The 11,920-nt window shown below is 43.5% G+C and overlaps 1 protein-coding gene across 3 annotated transcripts; it reads left to right on the top strand.

Annotated features, from left to right (window-relative positions):
• Positions 1 to 1,711: 1,711 nt before the first annotated feature.
• SLITRK2 (SLIT and NTRK like family member 2) lies at positions 1,712 to 9,369 on the top strand. 3 transcript variants are annotated; one of them, XM_086388333.1, is made up of 2 exons: positions 1,712 to 1,849; positions 2,087 to 9,369. In XM_086388333.1, exon 2 carries the CDS (start codon positions 2,130 to 2,132, stop codon positions 4,662 to 4,664), a length of 2,535 nt encoding a protein of 844 aa, XP_086244459.1. In that variant the 5' UTR covers positions 1,712 to 1,849; positions 2,087 to 2,129; the 3' UTR covers positions 4,665 to 9,369. The 3 variants fall into 3 exon arrangements, with proteins under 3 accessions (XP_086244459.1, XP_086244461.1, XP_086244460.1); XM_086388335.1 differs by having other exon boundaries at positions 1,714 to 1,849; positions 2,099 to 9,369; XM_086388334.1 differs by having other exon boundaries at positions 1,723 to 1,859.
• The last annotated feature ends 2,551 nt before the right edge of the window (positions 9,370 to 11,920 follow it).

The raw sequence follows: 11,920 nt of genomic DNA, 5'->3' as shown, positions 1-11,920 counted from the left end.
AGGTTATCCGAATGCAATTGATTATCAGACCTGGGAGGGGCCGAATAGTCCACCCCCTTGTGCCAGTGGGAACGGGAAGATCCAGAAACAAAGCGACACACCTGGCTACAGAACTGAACCAGAGGCCAGGTCTCCTGAGTCTCAGGCCAGGACTCTGGTCATCCCTTTTCTTTCTCAGAAGCAAGTCTTCCTGCATCGGCGGCTTCTGTCCCCCTGGGTCCCTGGCTCCTGCAGCCTGGAGGGCTCTGCACCCTTGTGGACTGGACTCCCAGCTAAGGCGCAGCCTGGCCGTGCCTGTCTGACACCCACCCCTCTTCTCCTTCCTTCAGGCTAAGAGTACACGTTTAAACCTCATTATCTAGCTAAGTATAAACCTCAGGGGGAGAAGGGTTTTGTTGTTGTTTATCTCAGTCTATAGGCTAATGTTGGGCTGGCTGTCAGAATCCAGGCAAATATCTGGCCAGTCACCACCCAGAAAGTAATTTTCTGCGCACTGAAACAAAGCTCTGAATGCAAAGCATAGAACCCCCGGGAGAACTCCTCGTCCTCCCACACAGGCTCATTGGTGCACACACAGCCCGCTCTCCGCACCAAGAGCATCTCAGCTAGGAGGCTGGCAGGCGGGCTCAGTTCTGTAGCAAAGAGGCGCGCGAGCGCGGGCACGCGCGCGCGCGCACACACACACACACACGGAAGATGGGACACACTCGGAAGATTTGACACACACACACACACACAGAGTCCTGTAGCAAAGAGGCACACACACACACGGAAGATTTCACACACACGGAAGATGGGACCCCTGCTCCAGAATCTGTAATGAGACACCAACATCCCCGCCCCCCAACCCCAAGTCCCAGTGGAAGGGCCAGGAGGGAGGGGCAGGTGGAAGAAACCACTCGGAAGGGCCCGAGGCGTCCCGGCGGTGCCAACCCCATAGTGGGGCCGCTCCTGGAGAACCCCCTCTCCAGGAGCTCCGCCAGCCACCCGCCACCCGCCGGGCTGGAGGTGGAGGAGTTCAGAAGCAACTGACGCAGCCGGGATTCGAGCTTGGCGAAGCCACTCGCTGGGAAAGGGAAGCGTCTGCCCCTCCCTCCCCCGCCGCGCGCCCTCGCTCCCCGGCCTGCCCCCTCCCCCGTGACGTCACCCCAGCCCTGTCCCGGGGAACCCGCAAAGCCTCTCAAATTCAAACTGCCAGGCGCACTGCTGCCACTGCCGCGGGACTGGAAGTGAGCGCCCAGGCTCGGCCGTCGCCGCCGCCAGCCGACCGGGCCGGCCGGCTTCGCCAGCTCCGTGCGCAGTCGCACCCCCCGGGGTCCCCGGAGACTCAGCTGCCCGCCGCTCGGAGCGTCCTCGGCCTCTCCTGTCGCCTGCCAGATTCCGAATTCGTGCGCACCCCCACCTCCCCACCCCCCAGCAAAATTAAATCAACCAGCAGAAAACAGCATCCCTCCGGAAGCAGCGGCGTCCCCTTTTACCTTGCTCTTCCTCTCTTTCTGAAGATGCTAAACTACCGGCGGACTGCAGAGGAGAGGGGTCCCGTCTTCTCCTGATGCGTGAGTAACAGACCCCCGCCCCAGCACCCCGCGCTGTCTTTGCTCGTCCACCCTCTCCCTTCCCCCCGCCGCCAGTCCCCTGATTTTCCCACCCCCTTTTTGCGCAGTTAAAAAAACAAAACAACAACAAAAAAAAGTAGAGCAATTTCTGCTGCGAGCCCAGGACGGTCAAGCCGCCCGAGATAGCTTCAAGATATCCCCCAGGGGCGGAGGAGGAGGCGATGGGCTGGATTTAGTAGGACAACTCGGTTACTAATGACTTCGTGGCTGGCTGCGACCCGCTGGGAAATCAGGTGCAAGCATGTGGGTGCCGGGACGCGTGGGTGGGTCGGTGGGTGGGTGGGCTGGGAGTGGGGAGGAGAGCAGAAACCGCTGGGGAAAAAAAAAAACGCAGTGATTTCATTCTGCCTCGCTGCCCACTTCCCGCCGTCTTCCTCCCTCCCACGTCGCCCCCTCGCTTTGCCATTTTAATCGGGCCTCCGTGTTTCTTTCTCCCCCGCCTCCCGCTCTCTCTTGCCCCCCCGCCCAAGGTTTGCCTGTAGGTACCTGAGCTGACCCCGACGGCGCCTAAAGATGCTGAGCGGCGTCTGGTTCCTCAGCGTGTTAACCGTGGCCGGGATCTTAGAGACGGAGAGTCGCAAAACTGCCAAAGACATTTGCAAGATCCGCTGCCTGTGTGAAGAGAAGGAGAACGTCCTGAATATTAACTGCGAAAACAAAGGATTTACAACCGTCAGCCTGCTCCAGCCCCCCCAGTACCGAATCTATCAGCTCTTCCTCAATGGCAACCTCCTGACCAGACTGTACCCCAACGAGTTCGTCAACTACTCCAACGCTGTGACTCTCCACCTGGGCAACAACGGGCTGCAGGAGATCCGTACAGGGGCGTTCAGTGGGCTGAAGACCCTGAAGAGGCTGCACCTCAACAACAACAAGCTCGAGGTGCTGAGGGAGGACACCTTCCTGGGCCTAGAGAGCCTGGAGTATCTGCAGGCTGACTACAATTACATCAGCGCCATCGAGGCGGGGGCCTTCAGCAAGCTGAACAAGCTCAAAGTGCTCATCCTGAATGACAACCTCCTTCTGTCGCTGCCCAGCAATGTGTTCCGCTTCGTCCTGCTGACCCACCTAGACCTGCGAGGGAACCGGCTGAAACTGATGCCTTTCGCGGGGGTCCTCGAGCACATCGGGGGCATCATGGAGATCCAGCTGGAGGAGAACCCCTGGAACTGCACATGCGATTTACTTCCACTCAAGGCTTGGCTGGACACCATCACCGTTTTCGTGGGGGAGATTGTCTGTGAAACCCCTTTCCGCTTGCACGGTAAAGATGTCACCCAGCTGACCAGGCAAGACCTCTGCCCCAGAAAAAGTACTGGTGACTCGGCTCAGAGGGGTGGCCACACCGACACACACATCCCGAGGCTGTCACCTACCCTGAATCCTGCTCTCAACCCGACCCGGGCTCCAAAAGCCAGCCGGCCACCCAAAATGAGAAACCGTCCCACCCCCCGGGTCACAGTGTCAAAGGACAGGCAGAGCTTTGGCCCCATCATGGTGTACCAGACCAAGTCCCCAGTGCCCCTCACCTGCCCCAGCAGCTGTGTCTGCACCTCTCAGAGCTCCGACAATGGGCTGAACGTCAACTGCCAAGAACGGAAGTTCACCAACATCTCCGACCTGCAGCCCAAACCCACCAGTCCAAAGAAACTCTACCTGACAGGGAACTATCTTCAAATGGTCTATAAGAATGACCTCTTAGAATACAGTTCTTTGGAGTTGCTGCATCTAGGCAACAATAGGATTGCAGTCATTCAGGAAGGTGCCTTCACAAACCTGACCAGTTTACGCAGACTTTATCTAAATGGCAATTACCTTGAAGTGCTGTTTCCGGCTATGTTTGATGGGCTGCAGAGCTTGCAGTATCTCTATTTAGAGTATAATGTCATTAAGGAAATTAAGCCGCTGACCTTTGATGCTTTGATTAACCTACAGCTGCTGTTTCTGAATAACAACCTGCTACGGTCCCTGCCTGATAACATATTTGGGGGCACGGCCCTCACCAGGCTGAATCTGAGAAACAACCATTTTTCTCACTTGCCAGTGAAAGGAGTTCTAGATCAGCTTCCGGCTTTTATCCAGATTGATCTCCAAGAGAACCCCTGGGACTGCACCTGTGACATCATGGGACTGAAGGATTGGACAGAGCATGCCAATTCCCCTGTCATCATCAACGAGGTGACCTGTGAATCTCCTGCGAAACACGCCGGGGAGATCCTGAAGTTTCTGGGGAGGGAGGCAATCTGTCCAGATGGTCCGAACTTGTCAGACGGAACCGTTTTGTCAATGAATCACAACACAGACACACCTCGCTCGCTCAGTGTGTCTCCCAGTTCCTACCCTGAACTGCACACTGAAGTTCCGCTTTCCGTCTTGATTTTAGGATTGCTGGTTGTCTTTATCTTATCTGTCTGTTTCGGCGCTGGCTTATTTGTCTTTGTCCTGAAACGCCGGAAGCGGGTACCCAGTGTTCCCAGGAGTGCTAACAACTTAGATGTAAGTTCCTTCCAGTTACAGTACGGCTCTTACAACACTGAGACCCAGGATAAAGCAGACGGCCACGTCTATAACTACATCCCTCCACCTGTGGGCCAGATGTGCCAAAACCCCATCTACATGCAGAAGGAAGGAGACCCGGTGGCCTATTACCGAAACCTGCAAGAATTCAGTTACAGCAACCTGGAGGAGAAGAAAGAAGAGCCAGCCACACTTGCTTACACTATCAGTGCCACAGAGCTTCTGGAAAAGCAGGCCCCGAGAGAGCCCGAGCTGCTGTATCAGAATATCGCTGAGCGGGTCAAGGAGCTGCCCAGTGCGGGACTTGTCCACTATAACTTTTGTACCTTACCTAAAAGGCAGTTCACCCCTTCCTATGAATCTCGACGCCAAAACCAAGACAGAATCAATAAAACCGTTTTATATGGAACTCCCAGGAAATGCTTTGTGGGGCAGTCCAAAGCAGACCACCCTTTACTGCAAGCTAAGCCGCAATCAGAACCAGACTACCTCGAAGTTCTGGAAAAACAAACTGCAATCAGTCAGCTGTGAAAGGAAATCATTGACAACCCTCTGGCATCAAAGGATGCTGCTCCAAACTCTTGGAGGCTGGGCGTTTGCTTTTGTGTGTGTCTGTTCTCCGTTTCTCAGCCTCAGTGGGGGACTTTGAAGATGTTTGGGGGATGGGGTGAAGCAATGATACTGCTTTTTCAAGTTTTCCTTTAAATTATTTCTCTCCCACCTTCCCCCCACTTCTCTCCTTAGGAATCATCATTGAACATGAATGTTTCTACAGTGCATTTTTTCATATACTTTATGGTTGTGTTTCCTTTTTCTTCTTTTATTTTTCCAGTGTGGGAATGGGAAGAGGAGATTATAGTGAATGAAGAAACAGTAAGCAAACTTTTAAAATGAAAATGGATATTTAGTGTATTTTGTAGAAGATCTCCAAAGATCTTTTGAGACTATAAATTCTTTTGTAAATAACGATATATGGTATTTCGAACTTCAGTTACCAAGCATAGCCACTGGGCATCACTTCTTCATGTTAAAGTGCCTTTGCACTTTAAGTACATTACTTAAATGTTGCTTTTAGCTTTGATAAATTGAACATATTTTAATGTGTTGTATTTTTGAAATTAAAAACACTGTAAAATAGATTGAAATGTCAGCTATATTAAGTCAACGTACAGTTTGCTTGAGTTATAGAAACCAGCTTGTCATCAAATGATTCTAGTTCTAGGACTTTATAGATTTAACTGTAAAATGTTTCCTTTCCTTTGGGTTTGTTCTAAATGATTTTATTTAAGTCAACTAAGGGGATTTAACAGTGGACTAGAGGTAATAAACCACCTCAGTTGGGATTAGTAATTCATTAATAAAATATATTTAACCCAATATGAGTGAATTGAACAATTAATGCCCTTCCATAAATCATTATTTTACACTAACATGGTCAGTGTTTTAGATTATTTTCCTAATTAAAGAGTACATTACACAACTTGTAATATATTTTTCCTGCATTAAATTAGATATTTTTATATTTAAATGAAAGAGTCTGTATTTCTAACTTTTTAATTGAAATTAATATTTTTTCTGCCTATTGAAACATTTTCTATAAACACACACCAGTAGAGGCCGCCACACACCTCATTTAATAAAGACATACGAGCCATTAAATGCCTTGAAGGAAGACTTCAAAGGTGAGATTTAAACGTCCCAAGTAAGTTCTCTGCAAATTCAAGGCAACAGAGACAAATCTATACATTACTTGCTATTTCTTTTAGGATTAAAGGTTAGACTCAGAATCCATCTCAATTTTCCCATTTTCAGAGAAAGCAGTGTTTTCCTCTTGAGTTTATGGAAGCGTTAACAGGGAGCTATCAAATGATGTACCCTGTGTGTCTCCAACGCAATTAATAAATGCCTAAATGGAGAAAGTAGCCATCTTTTCTTCCCCTGCCTTCTTGAGGCAAGTGTTGCTTGAATTTTTCCTTGGCTTGACCAAGCTTTTCGTTTTGGTGTTAGAATTAAAATGATTTGAACTAACCAAGTCTACATAACATTTATGAAGCCTTATTAGCCTGTAAATAATTTTTAGATGCAAATATTATTGTGTGATTTAAACAAACAGCCCTTCTTTACAACAAAAAATAGTTTTGTTTTGTCTATTGTAAATCCTTATGCAACTGGGGTGGTGATCTGCATATAAAGTAGTCCAGCTTTTCAGTTCCTTATTAAAGCAATTGATGGCATCTGAAAGAAGCACACTGTTTCCTTTTCATAAATAGGTTACTGCACATAATAATCCTTTATTATCATGTGGAGATTGAAGTGGATCCTGATGACTTACTTTTAAAGCTTTAAAATGACTAATAGTTTATTGTCTGTCACTATAAACAATTCATGTGATAGGCTTTCAATTAGAAATTACTTAAATCCAAATTATTTGGATTAATAGCTACTGGTGCAAAATCGTTTTTTTAACAATAGAAGGTAATTGTGTATATATAAATGTAAAGGGCATTCAGGAAAGTAAATGCCTTTAATACCCTAAAATCTCTGAACATCTACAGTGACAAGCTTACGTGTTCATTCTTTGATTAGAGATCATAATTCTTATTTAAATCCATTAGATGGAAGTTTAAAACGGTGGGCTGAAATGATCTACAGGAAGGTTAATGTCCAGAGATTTTACATTTCATAGAAGAGGAACAAGAGTGATATGCCAGTTGAACTTGGAGATAGCTCCCGGAAACCATCTCCTCTTATATATATAAGAATTACAAAAGGACTGTCAGGTCTGCTCTCATTTGGTGCAACGATAAATACAGAACACTGAGGTAGGTATTTGAGGGAATGATTATGAAGGCAAATTAATATCCATCTTCTATTAAGAGAGTTTTTTGGTTTAAACTGTATGCCTAGAACCACTGATGTGGTGATTCCACTTCAATGTTCGTATTCTCCTGAAAATAAAATCATTCCTGTAAAATACTAGTCTCTATAGAAAAACTAATTCATTCATTTTAAGCAGAGATTGCTTACTATTCATTTAGTTACATGATTTTAAAGCGGCCTCCTGGAAGAACTCAGATTCATAAACTCTTTTGCTTAATAACTATGGTTTAATTTTAAATTCTCATGCTTCTTAGATGTGTACTTTATTTTGTTTTAGGTTTTAAGATGAAATTGTTTGAATGTGGTCCAGACTATTTCATTTAAAGGCATAAAACACCATATACTGTGAAGCTTTATTTTTTTAATGCAATCACAAACACTTTGTTTTTTAACTTATTAGCATCCCCACTGATTGTATTGTTTTGCTTTATCCATTCAAGTGCTTTAAACCATATTTTATTTTAGGATTTTTATTTTTATCTCCTACAGCTGGATTTTGCTATTTCACTTTTATTTCACATGCAGCTTGTAATGGGTATGAGCACAAGCACAGCAAAATGGTTCCAGCCAGCAGAATGTGATCTCCCCTGGCCCTGCCTGAAACAGATCTGTATATCTGGCAAATGGTAATTCCCTCTGATTCTAGCTCTTAATTAGTTCCTTCTGCTGTTTCTGAATATACCTGTGTCTAAGTTTGTATCAAAACTCTCAAAAGCACCACTTCTCAGTCTGGACACAATTGCCAAAAGTCTAATTTGCTTCTGGACTTTGGTCAACCTGTGTGCCTTGTTACTTCCCTCCAGCAGTTGGTGAGTAAGGAAATGACCCTTCAGTTTCCTCTGCTTTATCCTCTGGCCTCTAAGGTGATTTAATTTTTCTAAATATTTTCATTTCATCAAGGGCTCAATATTCTATGGATTTTACAAAAAGGGTCTAATGAAAAAGAGGGACATTCTGTGATTTCTCAGACTCTGGAAATTCATTTTAGCTGTACACATTTCAGAAACATAACTGGATTGGAAGCTAGACTGAAGGAAGTCTTCTAGACAATTCTCCTAATCCAGTCATTTCTTCATTCATTCACTAAGTAATTGAGTGTTTGCTTCCTAGGGGCCAGGCTTTGTGCTGTGTGCTAAGAGGGTGCAGAGATACAGTAGTCAGGATCTCTGTCCACCCCCTCACCCTCACACCCTGCAGAGAGCTTAGTACTAAAAAAAGGAGAACCTTATCTGAATGACCATCACCTGAAAAAACAGTGGGGACAGCAGTGAAATGCAGGAAGTTGAGTTTTTGAAGATGATTTTGTGCAGTGAAATATAACACTGACACATCATGTGCTAGTTACTGTGTAACCACCATTAACATCATTTTAGAGTTACACAGTTAAACAGGGAGAACACCCACAAAAATAAAAACAAATTTCTGCAGAATAGGGCCCAATATTATGGCCTGAAAATAGCTATATACTTCTGCTATCTAAAGATGTACATTATAAAAATGAATCCCCAAATTGTAAATACAAAAAATCACAAACATACTTATAATTTTGGAATATCCATGTTTTAAAGGCAGTATTGACTTTCTATTTCAGTGGCTTAAAATATAACATTTGGCTTAAGTGTCTTTTAAAAAGACAATAAGACACCTAAATCCTGAGAGAAAATTAAGTACTGTATATAGGTGTACTTTGCTTCCCACAATGGTTGTGCAAAAAGTCACATATAAATTGAAGTTTTGTAAGTTAAATTGTATTTTAAAAGCATTAGGAGAGCTGCCATTTAGAGGAAACTTGTGAATCAATCTTTTTATAAGGCAGAAAACCATTTTATAATACAAATAATCTGTCTAATTTATCTTTTTTGTATGTTTGGAGTTTCAATATCGACTTTGCTTAAAACACAGCCCACCTGCATAATAAGAGTGTGTTTTTCCAGTGCTGCTTGTGCTACCAGTTTCTTGGTTGCTAAGGGCTTATACTTGAAAATCCGCTGCAGTTTTGTGTGACTGGAGCTATCAAGCAATTCTCTGAGGGCGCAGTAGCATTCCTGAACAGTCCGAGTAGCCAACCCATTTCAACTCCATTGACCACAGGACTTTTCTGCTCCGCAGCATTTTCTCTGTCAGACGTGGCCATGATTCATTAGACGGTAGAGTGACTCCTGTATTCACATCCTATAAAGTGCTTAGAGTCACAGGTTTTATAATAAATATATGTGATCATGTAAACATATTAAACTGCATGCGTGTTGTAATTTTTTAGCAGTATTTTAGCTTGAAAGTACTTGTACAAATACTGTTAGATTTAGTTGCAAATAATTGTTCTCAAATTACTGGAATAAATGGAAAATGAAATGCACTCTCGTGTAAATAGACTTCTGTGCCAAATAGTGACATTGTTTCAAAAAAATGAGTGCCATATTTTGGGCTGTTAATAGGGAAAATGAAATACTGAAAATGTGATCAAATGATACTGTGTTTTATTGGATAAACTTTATATAAAATTATTTTTTATGCTACAGTTAGCTTTCAATTAATAAATATTCACAAAAAATGAACATTTGTATTAGTTAGAAAAATTCTTTAGACTCTGAGAAGAGTTGATGACAAAGTATTGCTGGAACCATTCTCTTTGCCTTGGTCTATACTGTTCAAATATTTACAAATTAAGGTCTTCTTTGTATGATTAGAATTTACATATTAAGGGTAAATGTCCTTTTAAAAACATACTAATACTTTTCTATGAATACCCATTGGTATCAGCCTTAAAAAATTAAAAGTAGAAAGAACAATAAAACAATTAAAATTGAGATCTCTCTAGGAATTGAAAGTCTGATTTCACACTGCCTTCACCACACACACCAACCCACACAACAGCCAACTGTTTTTCATTACAAAATTCTGTCTAATACCATAGGTGATTTAATACTTTTATATCTATAAAATGAGAAAGATTGGCATGCAAATCCAAGAATTAGAAATTATGAATTCATTAAAGAAGATGTTATAACTGTATTCACAGAGACTAGAGTCAAAACGAATGAGAGAGAGATGCATTTGTTGCTGTAATCATGGTAATACTATAGCAAAGTGACTTATTTGGTATTTGCATTGGTTGGACATCAGAATATATCTGCCAGGTATGCTCCATCCACAAATGTACAACAAAGGACTTGAGATTTGTGTGATGAACAAGAGGATTTGCAACTAATTATCCCCTCTTTAGATTATTAATTTACTGTCTTCACCATATATTCAGATTATTCATATGGCCTTCACAAGTCTGTGAAAACAATTGGAATAGTCTCATTCTAGAGTGTTTTAATGAAGAATGAGAGTTGGTGCTTAGTACACGAAATTATCTCATCCAAGTGAAAGCTGCTCAGTCGTGTCTGACTCTTTGTAACCCCATGGACTATATAGTCCATGGAATTCTCCAGGCCAGAATACTGGATTGGGTAGCCTTTTCCTTCTCCAGGGGATCTTCCCAACCCAGGGATTGAATGCAGCTCTCCCACATTGCAGGTGGATTCTTTACCAGCTGAGCCACAAGAAAGATAAGTTGAAATGGAATGGGAATGAAAGGGATATACAGCCCCCCATTCTGAACACATGTCATATCAGACAGCAAATCATATGTGCCTGTTGATCCCAGGAAAAGACCATCAAAATAGATGTTGTCATTACTGAATGGAGGCTGGAAATGCACCTGATCCGTATTTCCCTGGGCAATAGTATGTGATTAGTTATACATCATTTTTATTAATTTGATTTTTCAACCATTATTTTGTGTTTGCTATCAACATTACCCTAAAAAGGAACATTAGAGCTAATTATCTGTCAGATCTAGTTACCTGGCATTTTGGGATACATTTGATCTTAACAGAATGTTGGGTACAACATCAAATATAAGGTAATTTCTGGCTCACAAAAGTGACTGTTGGGCAAATAGGAGAGGTGAATGGGGTGTGCTCTGGGTAATCTTTAGCCAAGTCGCTCACTCCTCAAGCCCCTTTCCCTTTCACAGCATTAACGCCTGCCATAGTGATTTGGAATATATAACCCTTCAATAAATATTTCCATAATGAATGAATGAATAATACTGGCTCTCATGTGAACACTGAAGAAGGGTGAAAAACTGAAGGATCTAAGTTCAAAGCAATTGTAATGGGTTTTTAGCTGTTCCAGGAAGTACTAAACAAATATTTACTGGAACGATTTTCAGAGCTTATGAAGAACACACACATGCACACTGTGATGATGGTAGAGAAGTTACAGTAACACACAGCTAAGATCCAAAGTTTATTACATGCCGGCAGGTCCAATTTTAAGTGATGCCCGAATCTGTCTATTGAACCCAGCGATCGCATTCTACACTTAAAAGAAGCTTTACTGCTGAGTGCTGAGATTTCCTTGTTATTGGCTTTTGGCATCAGGAGATTCCGAGTTGAGAGAAAATAAACTCCCTGACAAAGCTTGAATGATGATTCAGAGCTTATCATTTAGGTCTTCCTAGGACCTGTGTGTCAGAGAAGGCAATGGCACCCCACTCCAGTACTCTTGCCTGGAAAATCCCATGGATGGAGGAGCCTGGTAGGCTGCAATCCATGGGGTCGCTAAGAGTCAGACACGACTGAGCGACTTCACTTTCACTTTTCACTTTCATGCATTGGAGAAGGAAATGGCAACCCTCTCCAGTGTTCTTGCCTGGAGAATCCCAGGGATGGAGGAGCCTAGTGGGCTGCCATCTATGGGGTCGCACAGAGTCGGACACGACTGAAGCGACTTAGCAGCAGCAGCAGGACCTGTGTGTTTGGTTTGTTTCTTAAGTCTTCCATATAGAAGAGAAATTCTTTGTGTTCAGACTACATTAAGTCATATTTCTGTCAGAACACAGTTGTTTCATAAAG

This window comes from Bos grunniens, chromosome X (genome assembly GCF_055505025.1).
Source record: "Bos grunniens cultivar Pamir isolate PY7600 chromosome X, Bosgru_T2T1.0, whole genome shotgun sequence".
Lineage (NCBI taxonomy): Eukaryota > Metazoa > Chordata > Mammalia > Artiodactyla > Bovidae > Bos > Bos grunniens.
This window is presented reverse-complemented; position numbering and strand designations above follow the sequence as displayed.

Coding starts and splice junctions, on each gene's coding strand:
- SLITRK2 (XM_086388333.1), top strand. CDS start 2,130: ATGCTGAGCGGCGTCTGGTTCCTCAGCGTGTTAACCGTGGCCGGGATC.